The 23,867-nt window shown below is 44.3% G+C and overlaps 1 protein-coding gene across 9 annotated transcripts in view; it reads left to right on the forward strand.

The window, feature by feature from the left end:
• Positions 1-23,867, forward strand: part of TCF4 (transcription factor 4) — a 480,671-nt gene that overhangs the window by 434,104 nt on the left and 22,700 nt on the right. For all 9 annotated transcript variants that reach the window (XM_015411865.1, XM_015411869.1, XM_015411868.1 and 6 more), the window contains one exon: positions 166-369. In XM_015411865.1, the coding sequence (XP_015267351.1) occupies positions 166-369 (204 nt within the window). The remainder of the gene's footprint in view (positions 1-165; positions 370-23,867) is intronic.

Here is a 23,867-nt window from a genome sequence, read left to right on the forward strand (position 1 = left end):
GCTCCGCAATACCACCACCAACCTTCCCTCCTCCACTTCAAGTTAGCAGTTAAAGGCACACACACAAAAAAGTACAATACTTAATCTCTGTGAATTTTGTCTCAGACGTTCATGACTTGCACATTTGCTGATGCTTCTCTTGATTTGTTTTTCATAAACAAACAGCAAAGCCGGATCGAAGACCGCTTGGAAAGACTGGATGACGCTATTCATGTTCTCCGGAACCATGCAGTGGGGCCTTCAACTGCCATGCCCGGTAGTCATAGCGACATGCATGGTTTAATAGGACCCTCTCATAATGGAGCAATGGGAGGTCTTGGATCAGGATATGGGACAGGCCTTCTTTCAGCCAATAGGCATTCGCTAATGGTAAGCTATAAAGATTAAACACTTCTCTTTTTAAAAATAAAAAGGTAACAAGAATAAACTAATTAAAATTTGTGAACTGTTTATTTCCCCCCAGCTTTTTAGTTTGGTCATATTTAATCAAACTATTTATTTATTTATTTATTTATTTATTTACGGCCAAAGTAGGCTTATACTGTTCATAAAGTAAGTTGCTTTTATAGCATACTCCCTTCTACAGAAAAAATGTAATTAGCTCTCTGAGTTTTATGTTGCCGTATATTGTTTTTGTGTTGTGTATATTTGTGACTGTAGAACCTACATTCTGGGAGTGGTTTCTGTTTGTGTTCTTTATGCATAGTGGGCAAAAGGCAGCTGTATTCACAAATCAGCCTTCACTAAAAGCCTGTTGATACCATGAGCCTTTTGGCTGGTAAATGGCTAGAGTTAAGAAATATTAATTCTTGAAAAGCACTTAAGAGATTAGATTTTGAGCTATGCCAGTTTGGTATTGTGGTTAAGAGCAGCGGACTCTAATCTGGAGAACCGGGTTTGATTCCCCACTCCTCCACAAGAAGCCAGCTGGGTGACTTTGGGTCAGTCACAGTTCTCTGATCTTTTGCAGCCCCACCTACCTCACAGGGTGTCTGTTGTGGGGAGAGGAAGGGAAGGCGAATAACGGGAAAAGAAAACTGCCAATGGTGATGATGTGATGTCACTTCCAGGAAGACCTGAAAAGGATGTCAGCCTCCTCTAGGAATTCAAGAAACTCCCTGCTTTTAACATAGCGTTTTTGCTGATTCTTGGAGAGGTGTGACATCATTTCAGGATTCTTCCCATGTTTCCCTCCCCTGTATTTCCACCAATGGCTGGATACTCCAATCCAATTTGGGATGAACATTAGAACACTGTTGCATTCCGACTCTTCATGTAGCATTAAAGTTTCTATGTTTGTGTATAGAATATTGTTTATATTCTTTTTTTTTATGGCTCAAAACAGAACAGATGATCTTGAAACGAGTAGTCTTAAAACAGAATAACTAGTTAATGTACGAAACTACTTCCATGTTGGTCCTAACAGTTTCAGTGACTAAAATTTTTGTTTTGTGATTGCAAGCTGCTTTGATAATCAGGGCCTCCGACCCTTCTGAAGGGAAGCTCTTCAGAAAGCATCCCCCCCCCATTAAGGAGCACTGCGACTTTTTTACTCTTTTAGAATGTTTTCAAAAGTAGAGCAACAATTTGTCGATAAGTAGTCAAAGCGCTTCTTTTTTTATCACCATAATCCACAGAAAAACTTTGTAGGGTAGGCCAGCGTTAGTATCCCTATACTGCAGATTGGTGATATCAGGCTGAAAGACCTTTGTAGGGCCTCTCCCCCTGGATTCAGAGCTGAACAGTGATTTGAACTTGGGGCTTCCAGCTGATATTTCAGACTCTAATCACAACGTTTTCAGTAGCTTTCAACATGCAGAATAAGCAGAAGATGACAAAGGAATTGCTGGAATATATTTGTCAAAGAAGCATCCTCTTTGGAGCATAAAACCTGATGCTTTCCGGTGCCAATCCAGATGGATGGGCCATGCACAGGGAACAACAGGGAGAATACCCTGATCTACAAGAGGTTGGATTTCAAGGTTCACACATCACTGCTTTCCCCAATAGTTAACAGCTGTAGAGGCAGCTTGCTAGGAACAAACAGTGCAGTCCTGAATTACTCTGATCCAAGCCCTCTGAAATCAGTGGGCTTAGGCTAGAGTAAGTTTATGTAAGATTGCATTTTTAAGAGTGCCCCTCAGAAAAGAGTAACACCCTTCTAAATCCACTGAAGTCAATAGGCTTAGAAGGGTGTAACTACTTGGGATAAGACTTTCAGCCTGGTTTCTCCAACCCTTTCCCTGATATCCTTTCTCACTGAAGTATTTCTACATCAGAGCTACTTTCAGTCATGTTGCTTTCATTAAAATTACTATTTTCTGTATCGTGTTTGTACTCAAATTTTATTTGAGACCATCAGGGGTTGTGTATGGGAGCCCTTTTAAGGGTTTATAAGGAAGGCAGAACACTTCAGCGTATAAAGTGATAGTGATAAGTGATCATAATCAATAAATGCCAAATATAATAAGATGATACATTTCATAGTCCTACCTGATACAAAATGGATGTTCTACAAATACAGTATTATTCTTTCTGATATTCTCAAGTTCCATTTTGTTTTTCACCTGGTTGACTATTACATTGCACAATAATTAGTTCACAAAGATGGCCAATCTCAAATATAAGTAACAATTTCAAATTTTATCTGAAGTATGAACTAACACTACTATAGTTCCTGACATAAACAAACCTTGCAATCTTCATCTATCAAAATCATCCATATATGCTTATCTAGATAGAATGGATCCCCTTGCAACTAATAATTTTATATAAGTTAAATTTTCTATGAAGATTTGCCACTGCAAATTTTGGTGCAGTACAAATTACAGAAGGAAAACTATCATTAAATAGGAAATCAAAGAAGTAATTGATGTGTGTCTGTGTGTCTAAATCCAAGGGTCAATCAGATTTTGTTTGGTAGTAGAGACTTCAAAAAGAAAAGGAAACAATGGGAAATTTCACTTTTGTTCACCCCACAAGAATACTTTCATTTATCATAATTCATGCAGTTGTGCAAAATCCTCAAAACTGAAGTGCCCATAATTTGTAGTAGTTGTAAAGAAAAAACTTTTTTTTACTTTGATGATACAGATGTCAGATACTAATAAGATACAGATGTAATGTAATAATAATGTAGCTAATAATAAGATCGTTCATTAAGACTCAGAATACTATATCAACAGGAAATTTTAGAGCATTCCCCGTTGCACTACTTAGGAGCACTTAACATGGGATAAATTATTTTTAATTAATTAATTAATTAAAGCTTATGTCCCACCCTATCCCACAAGTGGGTTCAGGGCGGCTCACAACATATAAAAAATAAAATAAAAATAAACATATAATCAAAGCCAGATTTAAAACAGTCAGAATAAGATGGCATCTAAAACAGAGACAACAACTCCAGAGCAGTCCATAGTACCTCCTGTAGGATGTTAGTCAGATTATAAGTTTTTGTGAGCAGAACAATTTTGATATATTCTGCATCAGTCAATCTAATCTTGACTTGAACTTTAGTATTGGTCTTGAGTTGGAACCTGCAGAAAATTTCTGCTAATCAAAATTTCACCACTACCACCCCACAAACATTAAAACCCACCTCCATGTGGTTACCGGGGTATTCCTCTGTCATGGACGCACTTTGAGCAGCAGCGGGAGGTTGAGACAAGGAAGTCTCACTCCACTGGAGGATCTCCCTTCCAGCAGAAGAGATTTCCCACAGGTTCCAGGCCATAATCAGATAGATAGGAGACAGGAAAATACACTCTGTAAATAAACGCCTCTACTGTTGATATTCCTGTTTGGGCTATTTTTTTAATTTAACCTGATGTTGGTAATATGGTTGACACTATCTTTCTGATAGTTCCAGAGAATTAGGTTCCACATGCTCTGAATGTGTCAGGATTAGCCTCTCGTTTTGTTCTCCCATAGTCAATAACAGCATACGTGCATCCAGCCCTGTAAAAATCCACATCTCTGGGATGGCGTAAAAGGTCCTTTGGGGCGGTTGACATTCTTCTCTGCTTTTAGCCCCATATTTAGTCCCAGAGAATTTGCATGTGTTCCATTCCATTTGACATATGTGCTGAGAGAGTTCAAAATGAGCGTTGCCAGAATGGGAAGCCAGCCCAGAAGATCCTGCAGTAGGGACCAATTTGATCTATCGGCTCTGGCCAGAAATCCATGTCCAGAGGATACATACCACAAACCAAGGGGGGGGGGGGTGCAGCGTAGGATTGCCGAGTAGCATCTCTGCGTTTAGCATAGTTAGGGGATGAAGCTGGAAAATATTAGGGCTAACTGTTTCTGTAAGGAATTATCATGGGTGAGCAGCCCAGCCACGGACTACATCTAGCACTGCTTATTTCTGAATGAAATGTGTCTCCCTGTAAAAATACAGTGAAATGAGGCCAGCTGTCCTAGCCAAAATACTCTTTGCCCAGGTTTAATGGACGCCAATAAGTGTTGCTGCATGCCTCCTAATTCGTATCAAGATGAAAGGCAGTGAATTTATGGCAGTTATTTCCACTGCGTTTTGCTTGTTATTGCGAGAAGGGCTATTTAAAAGAAAGGACCTTCCCCCCCACCCCCCCAGAGAATCACCTCTTCAAATGAAAGTTAAAAGTAATTTTGTTTTGAGCAGTGTATTATTAAAGGCTAGAAGTGAGTCACTGGCATTTATAGATTTAAAAGACCCTCAAAATGTTAGCTTGAAAAATAGTCTGTCACTGGACTCTGAAGGTAGGAAGATGCTTTTGCAGAACCCGACTTCTCCGTTTCTCCAATAAAATGAGCACAAGCCAGGCGCTGCGCAGTTTCTAAACAACAGTTGCAAAAGGAAATCTAGCTTGCCCTCAGGTGATGTAAGATGTACCTCTGGGATACATAGAAATCTGAATATCTGGGTCTGCACAAAGTGATTCCATGCACAAACATATACCATGTCATGTTTAAACAATACTGCTTTTAATGAAGAAATCTGGCTCTATTAAAAGCCAGATCTGTGACTTGCAACTATTCCTGTATATCTGCTCTCAATCAAAGGAGAGGAGGTTTTTCCTCCCCCTCTCTTTGGTAGCTTTCTGTGCTTTGCATATGTTAAACTGATGCAACATGGACCCAGGGCATTACTTCAGAGAGAGTTGTTCCATAAATATGAACTTCCCTCTTATATGCCAGATGTAGCTGAGGGAATGACTTGGGGGGGGGGGCGGGTTCTAGAAGTATCAGTGTGCACACAGGACTTGATGGAAATATCTGACCCCTGAATTTGGCTTTCTAAAACAAAAACACACACACAAAAAAAGCTTTTCCCCTCTGCTTTCTACAAGCGTGTTTGCTTTGATTACCAAATGTTGATTATGCAGTCTATAAAGCATGAAACTTTGTTGCTTTTGCCATCGATCTCGAGTCCCTATTTGTTTATATGAAATCCGTAAAATAATAAATGAACCTGAGGCACAAAGTACATTTAAGGACCAACCCCCAATGACAGGCAGTTTTGGGAAATGTGGCCAAAAGAGGGGAGGGGATCTTCTCCACCCAAAAAAGACTAGTGAAGATTGCCCGAATGTCACTGTTTTCTCCCTGCACGTGGTCATTCATGAGCAGTGTAACTCACCGTCTGAAACTCCGAGAGACCCATCAGGTCCTCTTATTTTATTTTATTTTTGCAAAACTGGTCTGAATTTTGAAGTAAAAACACAAGAACAAAGGAAATAGTTTTTGAGTAGAGTCAGTCTTGAAGTTCGCCTTTGACCATTTGATACATTCCACACTGAAAAGGAAGTTGAAGGGGGATTTTTTTTTTTTTCAGAAAAAAAAATCAAGGAGGACACTGGTAATGTTTTCCACATTTGAATTTTAATACATGAAACAGGCCATAAAACTTTGGCCAGCTGCAGTAAATAAAGTAGCAGTGGGAGGTATGGTCCGGAAACTTGTTCAGAATGTGCTGGTAGGAGTTGCTTTGCCCACTGTACACCTTTCTTTCTCAAATTGGTACCCCCTTTTTTTTTAATGAATGCTAAAAGTAATTTGAGATTTTGTCCAGAGTACAAGTTAGTTTCCAGAAGACTTTCCTTATCAAATAACCGGCACAGGCCCACTGTGAATGTCACTGTCCAAGAGCAAGAATGATAGCAGATTAAGAGGGTGAGAGTCCAGCAGCACCTTAAAGACTAACAAAATTTGTGGCAGAGGATGAGCTTTCATGAGTCACTGCTTGCTTCTTCAGATGTCTCGCGAGAGCTCACGCCTTGCCACAAATTTTGTTAGTTTTTAAGGTGGTACTGGACTCTTGCTCTTTTCTTCTGATACAGACTAACAATATTTATTTATTTATTCAATTTTTATCCTGCCCTCCCCGCCACAGGCAGGCTCAGGGCGGCTTACAATAAGGATTAAAAATATTAAAACACCAATATACCAAGTCATAGCTCACAATAAAATAGAATAAAATAAAAATAAAGTGCTGGCGACAATAACAACCCGGTGGCCGTGGCCCCCGTCGCTGTCCGGCATAGTTAGTTAGTACTATTCAGTTCAGTTAAAGAAATCAACCCTGACTGTTCCCTGGAAGGCCAGATACTGAAGCTGAAGCTCAAATACTTTGGCCACCAAATGAGAAGGGAGCACTCACTGGAGAAGACCCTGATGCTGGGAAAGACTGAAGGTCAAAGAAGAAGGGACGGCAAAGGATGAAATGGTTAGACAGTGTTATCGAGGCAATGAACATAAAATTAAGCAATCTCCGGAGCACGACAGAAGACAGGAGGGCCTGGCGTGATGTGGTCCACAGGGTCGCGAAGAGTTGGACTCGACTGTGCGACTGAACAATAACATTCAGTTCCGTTAGTATTGTTGATGTTATTGATGTTATTAGTGGTGGCTCGTAGTCGAAGGCCTGGTGGAACAAGGCTGCCCACCTAAATTAACAGGATAATGGCCGTGCCCCTTTTCTCTCTGCCTTCAGATTCCTCTTTAAAACTCTTCTCTCCCATGAAACCTTTGGCCTAACCCAGGGGGGTCCCCAACATGGTGCCTGTGGGTGCCGTGGTTCCCACTGACACCTTTCCTGGTGCCCAGGAAAGTGCTTTTAGGGAGTACTTTTAGAAAGTAGCAGGGGCCAGGTGAGGTCCTTCCCAGCGTCAGATTGGCCATCAGAGATTTGATAGGCTGTGCAGATTTTTTTAAATGTTGCTTTGGCAGCAGCTGCTACCACGACACGCTGTGGCTGAAGGTAAGGTATGGCAGCGGTTTTGTGGCTGCATCCCAGGCCTGTAGCCAGGATTTTTTTAATTTGGGGGGCCTTTAAATAAATCAGGGGCACCCCACATGCACTCCTGCACCACCACCCCGAAGGAGCGCCTGGGCTGAATGGGAAGTTGGGGGTGGCTTGGAGGTAAGTCAGGGGGCCCGGGCCCGAGATGCCCCACTGTAGCTATGGGCCTGCTGCATCCAAAAAGTTGTGTCAGAATTCCAGTGGTGCTTGCATGCTCAAAAAAGGTTGGAGACCCATGGACTAACCTGTTAAACTGTAACCCCAGCCGAAATCAAGCTTATGGATATGTACCGTATTTTCCGGTGTATAAGATGACTTTTTAACCCAGGGAAATCTTCTCAGAAATGGGGGGTCATCTTATATGCCAGTAAATACGGTAACTGTATTTTCTCTCAGTCATCCCCTACCATGCCATTTCTTTCCCTCCTTTTTCCTGCACTCTCTGAACTTTTAATTGAAATTTCTTTGGAGCAGGCCTCTGTAGTTTGTTTTTGTTTGTTGCTTACAAAGTCCTGTGAAGTGCCATTTGCACTGATGGTGCATAATAATATTATTAATAATAACAAATGCTGCAATGCTCTGCCTGACACCTCTTGAAAATCCATGAGGCCTTAGCGGTAGACTCACTCCTGGGATTTCAAAGAGCTTATTAGATGATGGCTCATTCTTATTTTAACAAACCTCTAATTCATATTTACCTCCCTTGCCACTCCAAGAACCACATGAGTAATTGCCAGCCGAAGGCATTCATATTCATACAACAGCCCTTGATCTGATGGGAGGTTTATCCAAAAGAAAACAGCACATTGGGTCCTAGAAACACAGGTCTCTTTTAACTTCGTACCTCTTTTGCCTTACAGTTCCAGCATTTCCAACAATATGTGTTCTTTCTGCCCCTCATTTGTAGTCCGCTTCTTGCTGAGACTCAAGACAGATTGTGTGTGTGTGTTTCTGCGTGTGAAATGCTATCAAGTCTTGGCCAACTCATGGCTTCCCTATAGGGTTTTCAGAGTAAGTGATTGAGCAGAGGTGGTTTGCTATTGCCTTCTTCTGTAGTCTTCCTTGGTGGTCTCCCATCTCAGAAGCTTAGCTTTTGAGATCTGACAGGATCGGGCAATATTATACCATTCCACTTCCCCCAAGGCAGTTTACAAAGTATAAAAATCATTTTAATGTTTTTTATGTTCACTTCCTTGTGGACTCTGATCAGATGGAAAGGCAGCATAAAAAGGTCTTAAATAAATAAAGAATGTAGAAGGTTAGTTACGAACATAGGAGACAATGCAGGAAAATAAGACTACAATCATAAGAACATAAAAGAAGCCAATGTTGGATCAGGCCAATGGCCCATCCAGTCCAACACTCTTGTCACACAGTGGCCAAAAATACCAGGTGCCATCAGGAGGTCCAGAAGTGGGGCCGGGACACTAGAAGCCGGGACACTGTTGCCCCCCACCCCCCAAGCACCATGAATACAGTGCATCACTTGCCCCAGACTTGAGTGTTCCTATCTATACCTTGTGGCTAATAGCCACTGATGGACCTCTACATCATTTGTTTATTTAATTCTCTCTTGAAGCCGTCCATGCTTGTAGCTGCCATCACCTCCTGTGGCAGTGAATTTCATGTGTTAATCACTCTTTGGGTGAAGAAGTATTTCCTTTTATCTGTTCTAACCCGACTATTCAGCAATTTCATGGAGTGCCCACGAGTTCTTCTATTGTGAGAAAGGGAAAAAAGGACTTCTTTCTCTACCTGCTCTATCCCATGCATAATCTTGTAAACCTCGATCATGTCACCCCTCAGCTGTCATTTCTCCAAGCTAAAGAGCCCCACGTGTTTTAACCTTTCTTCATAGGGAAAGTGTTCCAATCCTTTTATCATTCTAGTTGCCCTTTTTTGCACTTTTTCCAATGCTATAATATCCTTTTTGAGGTGTGGTGACCAGAACTGTACACAGTAGAGGTTGCACCATCAATTTATACAAGGGCATGATGATACTGGCTGATTTGTTTTCAGTTCCCTTCCTAATAATCCCAAGCATAGTGTTGGCCTTTTTCATTGCAGTTGCACACTGTCTCGATATTTTCATTGAGTTATCTACTACGACTCCAAGATCTCTCTCTTGGTCAGTCTCTGCCAGTTCGGAACCGCATCAACATGTAATCCTGTAGCTTACAAAAAGGATGAGCTGAGCTGTTCTATTATACTATAGTTCTAAACCCTTTATAAAAATGCCCTCTTGAACATTTCAGTTTTGTATTCTCTGCATAATGACAGATGGGGAGGGGACCTGTTCAGACCTCCACCGGCAGATGGTTTCATAAAGTAGAAGCCTCCATAGAGAATATATGTAAGCAGACAGTTGCTGGTATTACCCATTTTCAGGGTGGCACCTTCAGAAGGTTTTGTTCAGATGAGTGGAGAGGTGGTCCCACAGAGCATCACTTGCCCCAGCCTGAGAGTCCCTATCTATACCTTGTGGCTAATGTTGAAATTTTTTTGAGCTGTTATGTTGTTGTTGTTGTTCAGTCGCACAGTCGAGTCCGACTCTTCGCGACCCCATGGATCATCTCCCGCCAGGCCCTCCTGTCTTCCGCCGTCCTCTGAAGTTGGCTCAATTTCATGTTCGTTGCATCGATGACACCATCTCATCCTTTGCTGTCCCCGTCTTCTTTGACCTTCTATCTTTCCCAGCATCAGGGTCTTCTCCAGCGAGTGCTCCCTTCTCATTTGGTGGCCAAAGTATTTGAGCTTCAGTTTCATTATCTGGCCTTCCAGGGAACAATCCGGGTTGATTTCTTTTAGGATTGACTGATTTGATCTTCTTGCAGTCCAAGGGACTCTCAAGAGTCTTCTCCAGCACCATAGTTCAAAAGAATCTATTCTTCGGCACTCGGCCTTCCTTATAGTCCAATTCTCGCAGCCATACATGACTACTGGGAATACCACTGCTTTGACCATGCGGACTTTTGTTGGCAGGGTGATGGCTCTACTTTTTATCATGCTGCTTAGGTTCGCCATTGCTTTCCTCCCAAGGAGCAGGCGTCTTTTAATTTCATGACTGCTGTCACAGTCTGCGGTGATCTGGGATCCCAGGAACGTGAAGTCTGTCACTACTTCCACGACTTTCCCTTCTATTTGCCCAGGAGTGATGGGGCCGGATGCCATGATCTTAGTTTTTTTTAATGTTGAGCTTCAAGCCCACTTTTGCGCTCTCCTCTTTTACCCTGAGCAAGAGGCTCTTTAGGTCCTCTTCACTTTCTGCCATTAGAGTGGTATCGTCTGCATATCTGAGGTTGTTGATCTTTTCCCCAGCAATCTTAATTCCCGCTTGTGATTCATCCAGGCCAGCATTTCGCATGATGTACTCTGCATATATATTAAATAAGCAAGGCGACAATATACATCCTTGTCGTACTCCTTTTCCTATGCTAAACCAATCAGTTGTTCCATATCCAGTTCTAACTGTCGCTTCTTGCTTTTCCCCAGCAATCTTAATTCCCGCTTGTGATTCATCCAGGCCAGCATTTCGCATGATGTACTCTGCATATAGATTAAATAAGCAAGGTGACAATATACATCCTTGTCGTACTCCTTTTCCTATGCTGAACCAATCAGTTGTTCCGTATCCGGTTCTAACTGTCGCTTCTTGACCCTTCTACAGGTTTCTCAAGAGACATGTGAGGTGGTCTGGTATCCCCATCTCTTTAAGGACCTGCCATAGTTTGTTGTGATCCACACAGTCAAAGGCTTTAGCATAGCCAATGAAGCAGAAGTAGATGTTTTTCTGGTACTCTCTTCCTTTCTCCATAATCCAGCGAATGTTGGCAATTTGATCTCTAGTTCCTCTACCTCTTCGAAACCCAGCTTGTACTTCTGGCAGTTCTCTATCCATGTGCTGTTGAAGCCTAGCTTGTAGGATCTTGAGCATGACCTTGCTAGTGTGTGATATGAGTGCAATTTTGCGATAGTTTGAACATTCCTTGGCATTGCCCTTCTTTGGGATTGGAATTTATACTGACCTTTTCCAATCCTGTGGCCACTGTTGCGTTTTCCAAATTTGCTGGCAAATTGAGCTGTTATACCAAGTGGCATTAAAAAAAATGACTTCTCCTCTCTTTCATATTCATGTTGTTATGACCAATGAGCAACACAAGCAAAGCTAGATAATATTTTTGGGACACTGTTGAAAATTCCAACAGTTTCCCTGCTTGATTCACATGACCAGAAGAGTACAGGGTTGTTTGTGTTTTTGTGTTTTGTATTTTAAATCCAGACTAAATCAATTCATGGAATTTTCAACCCTTGCAAAATAAAAGTAGCATCTTATGAACCATAGCATTTAAATCAAAACCAAAAGAGCAATTCAATTTCAAATTATTTTAAAGGTTTGGGTAGGAGCCAGTTACTCCCTTCTACTAATTGGGGAATGTTCCTTCCTTCATTAGGGAATTGTACCTTTCAGTGATTAAAGACTCCTAATTTATCAGAATGGTTGTCATTGGATCCAACTGATACCTTATTTAAATAGAAGAACAAACAATACATCTTCTTCGTGGTCTCTGTGCATCACACCCTTGGGATACTCTGCGCCTGCGCTGACCTTCTCGGTACCGATAGCTAGCAAAAGGGATTTTCGCGCCTCTCCCAGGTCACGCGCCGGCTCCACTGCGCATGACCAAGGAGGGGCACGCAGATCCCGCCAGTTCTCTTCTGACCGCCGCGCTGGTAGGACGCCTTCTGCCTCGGTCTGCTAAGTACCAAACTTTTTTTGCTAAACTCGCGTTTAGTTAGTTTCTCTTTCTTTATTTTTGTAGTTAGCATTTTTCTTTCGGTGTTTGTTCTTTACGTACGTTCCCCTCCCGCTGGCCTATGGCCCCGCGGTGGGGTTGTTTCAAACGGTGTAGGACTTGCGGCCTTAAAATATCCCCCACCGACGGGCACTCGCTTTGCCTCGTTTGTTTAGGGGAGTCGCACTGTGTCTCTAAGTGCAGACATTGCCGAAAGTTTTCGAACCAGACGAGAAAAAACAGGGCAGCTCGTCTACACTTGGCCCTGATGGAGAAGGCACTATCTCCACAGTCCTCTTCACCGTTGGACACGTCCGGGCACGCCTCGATGTCCACCTTGGCTGCGGACACTTGTCCTCCCGTTCCGGGATCATCGACGTCGACGGTCGCAATCGATGCTTCGGCACCGAAACGATCGACGCCGATAAAGGACCACCCCGTACCTTCCAAGATCCGGAAGCAGGGCAAAGACTCACAGCAGTCGAAGAAACCTAAAACGGACAAACCCAAAGTCCATAAGGTTTCGGCTAGTCAGGGTCGAGATCCCACGCAAGAACCTCACCCGATCGGTTCGGATCTCGACATCGACCTTACTCAACAGACAAATCAGTCGCAATCTGATATGTCGAGCCGTCAATCCTCTCATGCCTCCCCAGAACGTGGAGTCGAGGATCGGCACCGACCAACTTCTCCTCCCCTGACTTGGGATGAGAGGCAATGGCATTATTTGTACGGGAATCGATACCCATACCCTTGGGCACTCCCGATACCACCCCCACCTGAATGGGATCGTCAGTCGGTGTCATCCCGCATTTCGCGCTTTCAAGATCGACCATCGGTATCGAAGCAGTCGATACCGACGCATCCACCAGACCCGGTTGTGCCCCCGATTAACACACCGGCACCGTCTCAACCTGAATTACTCGAATCATCTCCAGAACCATCCAATGTATCCTCCGATTCAGATGGCTTTTCTGAACATATCGAGGATGTAGATGCACAGCCCACCTCGCAAGATGTGGAAGCGGATTTACCTATTTCTCCATCAGAGGATGTTAAGTCTTATGGAGATTTTATTCAACGCATGGCATTAGATCTATCTATGACTCCTACTCTCGTTGCCAGTTTTGTGGATGATAACGTTTTTGACATTATGCACTCTAACACTTCGCCCTCCGTGGCTCTACCAATGACAAAAGTTCTCTTGCAAACTACCAAGGACTTTTGGACTCGTCCAGCCTCCATTAATGTCTCTAATAAGCGTCTGGATCACATGTACAAGGTCCAGGAATCAGGGGCTGAGTTTTTATACACACATCCTAAGCCCAATTCTTTGGTCGTTTCCTCGTCCACGAAAGGAAAAGCGAGCCACTCTACTCCATCAGACAAAGAAGGAAAAAAGTTGGATTCGGTTGGTAGAAAATTCTACACTGTCGGTGCAATGGGCATTAAAACGGCGAACTATGCCGCCTGCATGGGCCGTTATCAATTCAATTTATGGAAGCGTTTGAATGATTTCCTCCCGCACGTGCCCAAAGAGTGCCAACCTCAGATTAAAAGGATTCAGAATGAAGGGATGGTCTTGGCTAGACACCAAATTAGTGCTGCCAAGCATTCCCTGGAATCCGCTAGTAAGACTCTAGCAACCTCTGTAGCGTTACGCAGACATGCCTGGCTCCGCTCTTCATCATTGCCATATGACACCAGATCCTCGGTGGAAGACCTTCCCTTTGAAGGTTCTGGATTGTTTAGCTCCACCACTGACACGGTTCTGCAGGAAATGGATAAGAGTATCAAGACGTCCAAGAGTTTGGGGATCTCCCCCACGACCAAATACTCGAAATCCAAGCAGTGGCCTAGGCAACCTTGGTCGACCAGGCAACCGTACAACAAATCACCTACGGATCAATGGCAAAGACCTCCCTCTCAGTCACGGTCTTTTCCCCCGAAAAATAAGGGACAATCGTCCGGTGCCTATAAGTCGAAATTCCCTAAGAATCCCAAACAGGGACTTTGACTTCAACCTTACTGCTCAGACTCGCCTTGCACCCTTCCTGCACGCATGGCTCGCCATTTCTACGGACAAATGGGTGCACTCTATAATAAGAGATGGCTATCTCATAGAGTTTTCTCTGACTCCCAAAATCTCCCGTTTTATCAGAACCCCGGCGTCTCCTGCCCTGCTACAGGAGGTACAATCGCTGACACAAAAAAACGCTATAGAGAAAGTCCCGATGGCGGATTGTTGCCGCGGGATTTATTCCAAATATTTCACGGTCCCCAAGAAGGACGGAGGACTTCGTCCAATCATGGACCTTCGTTTTCTCAATCGGTTCATCATTTACAGAAAGTTTCGCATGACCACGTTGCAAAGCATTTTACCACTCCTGTCTCCAGGGACTTGGATGGTCACTTTAGATCTCAAAGACGCTTATTTTCACGTCTCCATCCATCCTCGTCACAGAAAGTTCCTCAGATTCGCAGTCGGGGAGGACCATTACCAATTCAAAGCCCTTCCATTCGGGCTCTCTACCGCCCCCAGGGTTTTTACGAAGGTAATGGTGGTTGTCGTCGCTCATCTTCGCCTTCAGGGCATTCAGATCTTTCCGTATATAGACGACTGGTTGATGGTGGCAGATTCAAGAGAATGTCTCCTTCAGCACATCACCATCACATTGTCGGTCCTATCCTCCCTTGGAATTCTGGTGAATTTACAGAAATCCATGCTGCAACCTGCAACTCGCGTGCAGTTCATAGGAGCTGTCATAGACTCCCTAGCCACTCGGGCGTACCTTCCTCGCCAACGGGCAGATACCATTCGTCTGGAAATTCAACGTTTGTTCCAGTCCAACGTGACATCAGCGGTCCACATTCAGCGGATCTTGGGTCTCATGGCAGCCACCACTTCCGTGATCGAATATGCACGCCTTCGCATGCGCCCGTTGCAGCTGTGGTTTCTAAAGAAATTTCGCCCTTCCATCCATCCTCCGAGCCTTCAACTGGTAGTGCCTCCGCAGGTCCTCGTCTCCCTGCAGTGGTGGCTCGTGGACACCAATCTGTTGGCGGGTGCACCGTTCCAACCGATCGTTCCCGTAATGTCCATCACCACAGATGCCTCCCTGTGGGGTTGGGGTGCTCATACAGACGACACTTGTGTGGGTGCTCCATGGCAACCCCTTTGGAAGAGTCATCATATCAACTATCTGGAACTGCTGGCCGTAAAATTTGCCCTCAGATCCTTACTCAGACAGGTTGTAGGAAAAGCTGTGTTGATTTTTACGGACAACACAACTGCGATGGCTTATATCAATCGCCAGGGCGGGACCGTGTCCAGGTCCCTTTGCAGGCTAGCTATGGACATATGGGAAGAGTGCCTTCATTGGAACATCACTCTCCAAGCTGCCCATCTGCCAGGAACTTTGAACCAACAAGCGGATTTCCTGAGCAGAGGGGGAGCATCGGACCACGAATGGGAGTTGAACTCAAAGTATCTCCTTCCTCTTTTTCAACATCTGGGACATCCCCACATCGATGTTTTTGCAACTCGATTGAACAAGAAGTGTCCCAGGTTTTGCTCCAGAGCGGGGTTGGACCCTCTGTCAATGGGGGACGGTCTGTTGATGTCGTGGGCTCACGACTTTCTATACCTATTTCCTCCGATTCCGCTGCTCCACAGGGTGCTTGTGAAAATACAACAGGACAAGCCCCATTGTCTCCTGGTAGCCCCCTGGTGGCCTCGGCAGGTGTGGTTTCCGACACTGCTGCGGTTAGCCAAGGGATCCTTCGTACACTTCCCGCAGGAGTTGGATCTCCTCCAAGCTCAGGAAGGCCAGGTCCTTCACTACGATCCTCTGAGTCTCAAGTTGACTCTATGGGAAATACGCTTTCAGTGATGGATGACCGTATCAATGAGGTCCTGTTGAATTGTCGTAAACTGTCTACTAGGACGTCTTACGCAAAGAAGTGGGATTTATTCCTACAGTACTTGAGTTCTTCCAATTTACCTCCTCCGCCAGTGGATTTGAGGTCTATTTTTGCGTTTATTTTGTCCAGAATGGACTTGGGACTCAGTTTTTCTTCAGTTAAGGTGTATTTAGCTGCGGTGTCAGCTTTTCATCCATCTATTGATGGGTTTTCAGTTTTCTCGCATCCTCAGACGAAACAGTTTTGTAAAGGTCTTATTCGCCTGTACCCTCCCCGTCGTTCTCCGACTCCGGCCTGGGATTTGGCTTTAGTTTTGCGGTTTTTGATGGGAAAACCCTTCGAACCACTGGCCACTTGCTCTCTAAAGTTGTTATCGCTCAAGACTGCGTTTCTGGTGGCCATTACTTCTGCTCGTCGAGTCAGTGAGTTGTCCGCTTTAAGGTGTGATCCACCATACTTGATTTTTTCCCCTCATGGGGTGTCGTTGTCTTTGGACATCTCCTTCTTACCGAAAGTCGTTTCGGAGTTTCATCTACGTTCAGATATAGTTTTGCCGTCATTTTTCCCGTCTCCTGCCAATGAAGAGGAACGGAAATTGCACTCTCTGGATGTTAAGAGGGCGTTGCTGTTCTATTTGGGCAGGACCAAGTCTTTTCGTCAGTCTCCAGCCTTGTTTGTTGCTCACAGTATGCCCTCCCTAGGGAAGAAGATCTCTTCCCAGACGCTGTCCAGGTGGATTGTGGAAGTAATCAAGCTATGTTACGCTTTGGCTAAGAGACCTCTTCCAGGTCAACTTCGCGCCCACTCTACAAGGGCGGTGGCGGCTTCCACAGCTTTCCTGAGAGGGATGCCATTGGAGGACATCTGCAACGCTGCGACTTGGGCTACTCCGCTCACCTTCGTGAAGCATTATGCCCTTGATGTCCGGTCTACTCGTCGTGTGGCGTTGGGTCGGTCTATCTTGCAGACGGCGCAGGTGTAGGGCCTCGGCCCCTCCTCCAGGTAAGAGTTATTGCTTGCTATTCTCCCAAGGGTGTGATGCACAGAGACCACGAAGAAGATAGACAGGTTGCTTACCTGTAACTGGTGATCTTCGAGTGGTCATCTGTGCATTCACACCACCCGCCCTCCTTCCCCTCTGCTCTCGGCCCTTCATCTTGTTTCTTTGAAGGCTGTTGGGCAGCGGTCAGAAGGAACTGGCGGGATCTGCGTGCCCCTCCTTGGTCATGCGCAGTGGAGCCGGCGCGTGACCTGGGAGAGGCGCGAAAATCCCTTTTGCTAGCTATCGGTACCGAGAAGGTCAGCGCAGGCGCAGAGTATCCCAAGGGTGTGAATGCACAGATGACCACTCGAAGATCACCAGTTACAGGTAAGCAACCTGTCTTTCTCTTAACTGTGGGACGGCTTCTAGTGTCCTGGCCCCACTGATGGACCTCCTGATGGGACCTGGTATTTTTGGCAACTGTGTGACACAGAGTGTTGGACTGGATGAGCCATTGGCCTGATCCACCATTGGCTTCTGTTACGTTCTTATGTTATTATCTAGTGGTTATCGCAAGTTTTTGAAGGGTTTTCCCCACGAAGGACAAAGCATCATATGGCAATGAATGCTTTAAAGAGAAGTTGCAGGATATCGTTTTATATAATTTTGAGGCCTACTTACATTAGCTAGCATTACTAATTCAGTATTATTACATCATATTCTTAAATCTGGTGTTGATGTTTAGCACAAAGAAACTTCTGTCCGGCCATTATATAAAATGACACATTTTCTAAAAAAATATATATCTTAATACAGTGACTTCATTCACTTGAAACTAGCTAATTAGGTGCATTGTTAAAATAGTAGTATTCGGTTTCTCGAGTTTTAATTTAGCATTAGTCTGTGTTTGCTGCTTTTCTACATATGGACGGCTCTATTGTGCAGCTGGGTGTGTGAAAGTTATTGGAGAATAGACGTCTCTGGGTAACATTCCTCCAGCTCTGCCCTAATTTCTATTTCCCCTGTAGCCTAGATGAGAAACAGCTGGCTTTTGTTTAAAAAGCTGTTTTGTAAAACGTCTGAATCTTGAGGTGTAGAGTTGAGGTCACCATTCAACAGGTGCTTGGGAACAAGCAGGGAAGAACTGAGGATGGATGAACTGAGCTGCAAGAGTCTCTTGAAAGACATTTTCTCTTACTTTAGAACGACGTGTCAAGCCTCCCCGACGTCACTGTTTATTTTACTCTGTGGGTTTCAACCGACGGGCCATTACTTCCAGCTAAATGCTAATATTCCTAATCCTGTAGCTCTTGGATTGCGAACATCTCCGAATTCAGCCAGTTAAGTAAAAATGAATAATCATCTCCGTAGGAAGGAAATCATTGTTGACTTTATTTTGTTGGCACCGGCAGTTCGCTGCTCCCCATGGCAGCTTGCTTCACTTTTAAAGCACTGCAGTTGTTTCACAATACAGTCGTATTGTGTTTTAAATACCCGAGTGCCAGACTAGCCAATTAAACCAGCGGTGGAGAAGAGGAGAGGAGTGTGAACGGTAGGCAGGAGCAAACGTTCTCTTGTAAGGCAGCACCCCAAATGTCAGGACCTTCTCCTTGAACGTATTAAAACCCGGTATCAAACCGTACGCATCTGCTGTCGCATAGGCACAAAGGAAATGCATCTCCTCCCTTCAAAACCCTGGATTATTAACATCTGTTTTGTCCAGTAGGGAATGGAGTTTAGCGTTGTTATTTTTGCATCTACAGAAGAAAATGCGTTTGGGAAGTTGGCTCTTCCCAGTGAGTTGATGTGTAATGCCAAATAAAACATCCTCTTGCTTGGAGACCACGGGCTTAAGTTTAGCAGTGTTGTGATGCCTTGTATATACCGGATTATCCAAGGCTCCCCCTCACCACCAAAAAAAAAAAAAAAATGGAACAGAAAGAGTATAGAGAAATGTGTGGAGCTCTGCCACGCAGCTTTCCCCTAACGCTATACTCAATAAACATGAAAAATCTTTTTAAAAAAAAAACAAAACAAAAAACACTATAGCTGGTTTCTGCCTCTACTTAAGACGTGGCATGCTATCCCCCCGCCCCCAAAGCCAAACTTCTGCTTTGCCACTTTGAGTTATGCTTAAATGGATTTTTCATGTGACTCCTACTTCCAGAATGCCTTTTCATAAAGCTGTTTGGAAAGCTGCTTATTACTTGGTGTACGTCTCTGCATTAAAAGCAAAAACTGTTAAAACTTTGCTGGTGTTTTTTTCCTTGATTTAATGCCCCTCGCACTCCCTTCCAGCACCCCCGCCCCACCCCCATTACTATGAAACCCTTTCTTTGCTTTTGATCTTATTTATAGCTAAGCCACCAGTCATATGGAAACTATTATTGTATAGCATGGAGATGAAAGACTTTCAGTGGAGTTAAATAAGAGTGAATAATTCGGACCAATAACAGGCACACACGGTGTGAGAATCTGACTTTGTTGAAGTGTCCTCTGACGCTCTCTTTTTGACGTAGCATGGAGGTTTATAAGGGCTTTTCAGAAAACTGCTTTCTGTCCGGCTTTTATGCCTTGACAGTTTTGGACTTGTGTTAACACACAGCACCTTATATCCTACTTACCGTCATATATATTTTTCTGTTCCCCTCCTTAACACTTCTAATTGGGTTCTTTTTAAAGTCATCCTTTTTCAAGTGTTCTTAAATAGGTTACATACAGTGCTCTGCCATTGCTTTAGCTAGCTCAGCTGTATTCCTCCACCATGTGAGTACTGGTGACTGACCGCTTTTACAACGCAATTTGATTAGTCTGACAAGCCAAACACACTTCCTAAATCCATAGAAAATCTCAGATGTAGATACGCAGACCTCCTCTTTCATAGCTTAGATCGTAGTCACCCAGCTTCATCAGACTAGGTGGGTTGGGGTACCAAACTATGTTATACTGTGGCGCAGATGCTTACTTTGACTACTCTGACAAGCTGTGGCTCTCCAGGGTCACAGAAACAGCTCTTTCCAAGTTCCTGTTACCTTTAGCTGAAGATGCAGGTCTTGAATTTGGGACCTTCTTCATGCAAAGCAATTGCCGTCCATTAGGTATATCTGTCAGGATATGTAAGATGGAAACATAGCAGATTCTTCCTTAAGGAGCAGAACTAACAATCTTCAGGTTGAAACATATTCATCTGTGATGATGTTAAATTGCATGATAACAATTAACCTGTACTAGTCTGTAAGAATTGTTGTATTGTTGATATTTTAAATGGTTTTAACTACGTTTTATATTGGCGTATGCCTCCGTGTAAGCCGCCCTATGAGCCCGCGTAGCAGGGAGGGCGGGGTATAAATTGAACCTATAAATAAATTAGCCATGCTGGGCCAGCAGAACAGCACCAAGTCGATGAACTTATACCTTGTGTGAAGACCAGAAAGCATTCAAAATATTTTAGCTTTCAAGCAATATATTGGGGGTAGGGTCCCAAAATGGAAAACATAAAAAGTTTATTTCTGAATGAAAGCATGATGTTTTTATTTATTTCTTTAATTAATTAATTTATGCCCCGCCCTACCCCGCAAGCGGGGTATAAGGTGATGTTCCCAGTTTATCCTAGTCCACAAATGTTCTCATTAAAAATGGAAGATGGGGTAGTACATAATTAGGTTAAGATGAGGCCATGTGCTCGTTTCCCGGGACATATATAAACTGGGAATACAAGGAACAGCCATAATATTATGGACTAAAGGGAACGACTCAGAGATACCCTTTAAGAGTCATTAGACAAGGGTCTGTTAAGTATTCATGTAACATCTTGTGTATTTTGCCTTTCCCCTTTTCTGTCCTGTGTGAGCATGCCACAGTAATTGCTGCACTGATGTGCCATCATACAAAGGAACTGGTTGGCCACCGTGTAAGACAGGATGCTGGACTACATGGACCACTGGGCTGATCTAGCAGGGTGCTTCTTATGTTCTTGTGAAGGCCTCGGCCTCTCTGCCCTGTGGTTGGCCCTCCAGAGGAACTGGTTGGCCACTGTGTGAGACAGGAAGCTGGACTACATGGACCACTGGGCTGATCTAGCAGGGTGCTTCTTATGTTCTTGTGAAGGCCTCGGCCTCTCTGCCCTGTGGTTGGCCCTCCAGAGGAACTGGTTGGCCACTGTTTGAGACAGGAAGCTGGACTAGGTGGACCATTGGTCTGATCCAGCAAGGTGCTTCTTATGTTCTTGTGAAGGCCTCGGCCTTTCTGCCCTTTGGTTGGTCCTCCAGAGGAACTGGTTGGCCACTGTGTGAGACAGGATGCTGGACTTGATGGACCACTGGTCTGATCCAGCAGGGCTCTTCTTATGTTCTTATGCCAATGCAGCTGGTGGTTCAGTGCTTCTGCTTCACCGAGCACCACTGCATGCTGTAGAGAATGGGTATGATATTACTTCTTTCCCCTAGAACCCCAATGGCCTTGTTTGGTGTAGTGGTTAGGAGCACGAACTCTAATCTGGGAGAACCGGGTTTGATTCCGCACTCCTCCACATGCAGTTGCTGGTGTGACCTTGGATCAGTTACAAGTCCTTTCAGAGCTGTTCTCTCACAATCAGTTCTCTCAGAGCTCTCTCAGCCCCACCTACCTCACAGGGTGTCTGTTATAGGAAGAGGGAAGGAGATTGTAAGCTGCTCTGAGACTCCTTCGGGTAGGGAAGGGTGGGGTATAAATCCAAACTCTTCTTCTTCTTCTAAATGTGTTATCTGCAAACAACCATCCAAAGAAATTAGACAGTAGTCATTTTCTTTTGTGAGAATACCAAAGCAGTGAAGATAGCACTGTTCCCTCCCATTTTCTTTGCTTGAGGACTGGTTCCAATTTGCTCTAAAGTAGTTGTACCTCCGAAGTAAGAATATTTTTGAAGTCATGCCCCTTGGTATGAAAAGAGTTAACTGTAAGCAGCAGCAGCAGCAGGATACACTACTCAGCACTTCATAAGAAATCTTCTTCCATTGTTTTAATTTTTTGCAGCTTTTATCTGCTGCCCACAATTCACAAACTTCAGAGTGCCCATCTGTGTGCAATAAAAGTAACATTTGGATGAGTGTTTCTTACCACTTTTAAAGATGCACTTTTAGGGCTAAATGGTGTGTTTTTTCCACTTTAGAGCAAATAAGTTTTGCTTTCCTTTGATATGACAGATACTGGCAGGGTAATTGAAACTGGAATCTAGCACTCTGAGCCTGTCAGGTGTAATTGATATTTCACAGGGAGATTACAATTCAAAGACACCAAAACAGTTTTCTGTGTCGATGGGTGTCTAATTACAGTGAGAATATATCAACTTTTCTTTGCATGTTTACTGGGGGGGGAAATGATCTCATCTATCAAATATGTATACTTAAAACTTAATGTGAATGAGGTTTTTGTGTCTGCTTGTACAGATGTAGCTGCAAGGTCGTGAGTACTATGTGCAGGAAAAATATGCTTTCAGGAAAGTAAACTCAACTTCTGTTTATTGTTTGCTTAAATCCCATTGATTTAATTAATTTGGTATGACTCAGTTGCACAGAAGTTCTGCAGTGTTTCAACTAAGCCAATTTTCACCATTCCGTTTTGTATGCATTGTTCTGAATACAAAATTGGAGAATGCGAACATTTTTTGACAAAGAGACAATGGAAGAAGTTAGAGGAGGCTGTAGATGGTCAGGTTCCCAAGCCCCACCTTGGAGAGAATACATTTGAAAGCACCAAAGTATTGAGCAAGGTTTCAGATGCTGTCCTTCTCACCCCATCCCTTCATGCACCTTCTCAGCCTCAACTTCTTCATTGGCTGTTCCAGAGGAAAAATGGAATCATTTTGGCCTCACCAGGTGTGAAATCAGGAAGACAAACAGGATGTGAGGTACAGAGGATCATAGAACCACAGAGTTGGAAGGGGCCACACAGGCCATCGAATCCAACCCCCTGCTCAATGCAGGATCAGCCTAGAGCATCCCTGACAAGTGTTTGTCCAGCCGCTGCTTGAAGACTGCCAGGGAGGGGGAGCTCACCACCTCCCCAGGCAGCTGATTCCACTGTGGCGCAACTCTGACTGTCAAAAGGTTTTCCCTAAGATCCAGCTGGTACCTCCCCACCCTTAATTTAAACCTATTATGGCGAATCCTCTCCTCTTCTGCCAACAGGAACGGCTCCCTGCCCTCCTCTAAGTGACAGTCCTTCAAATACATAAAGAGAGCAATCACGTCCACCCTCCACCTCCTTTTCTCCAGACTAAACATTCCTGAGTCCCTCAGCCTCCAGGCTACAACCTCACCCAGCATGCATCAATTTGTTTAGAGGTTAGAGGTGTAGACCTCTGTTTAGGACTTGGTCACCTAGGCAGGACCTGGATGGTCCAGGCTTGCCCAGTCTCATCAGATCCCAGAAGCTAAGCAGGGTCAGCCCTGGTTAGTATTTAGATGGGAGGCCACCAAGGCAGTCTAGGGTTGCTATGCAGAGGCAGGCAATGACAAACCACCTCTGAATGTCTCTTGCCTTGAAAACTCTACGGGGTCACCATAAGTTGGTTGCGACTTGGCACTTTCCACCACAACCTGGGCAGAGTCCAGAGAAAAGAAGCCACAGGAGGGCACCAAAGTGTATTCCCCTTGACCTCTTTTGGAATGTTAAGGATAAGTGGGGGGGGGGCACCGACACAAAATGACTACAGTAGGAGGGGCCAGGGCCAATCACAAAATGGCTACCACAAGGGCAGAATCAGCTCTTTCTTTTGAGGAAGAGATGCTGACGGGTTGCGGTTGCTAAAGACAGAGGCCCTTGCCCAAGCCTAGAGACATAAGACAGTCTGTGTTTATGTTTGTGCTGAAGGCTCATGACAGTGACACACTTGCCCGAGATGAGC

This window comes from Gekko japonicus, unplaced genomic scaffold (genome assembly GCF_001447785.1).
Source record: "Gekko japonicus isolate JY-2015 unplaced genomic scaffold, Gekko_japonicus_V1.1 scaffold377, whole genome shotgun sequence".
Lineage (NCBI taxonomy): Eukaryota > Metazoa > Chordata > Lepidosauria > Squamata > Gekkonidae > Gekko > Gekko japonicus.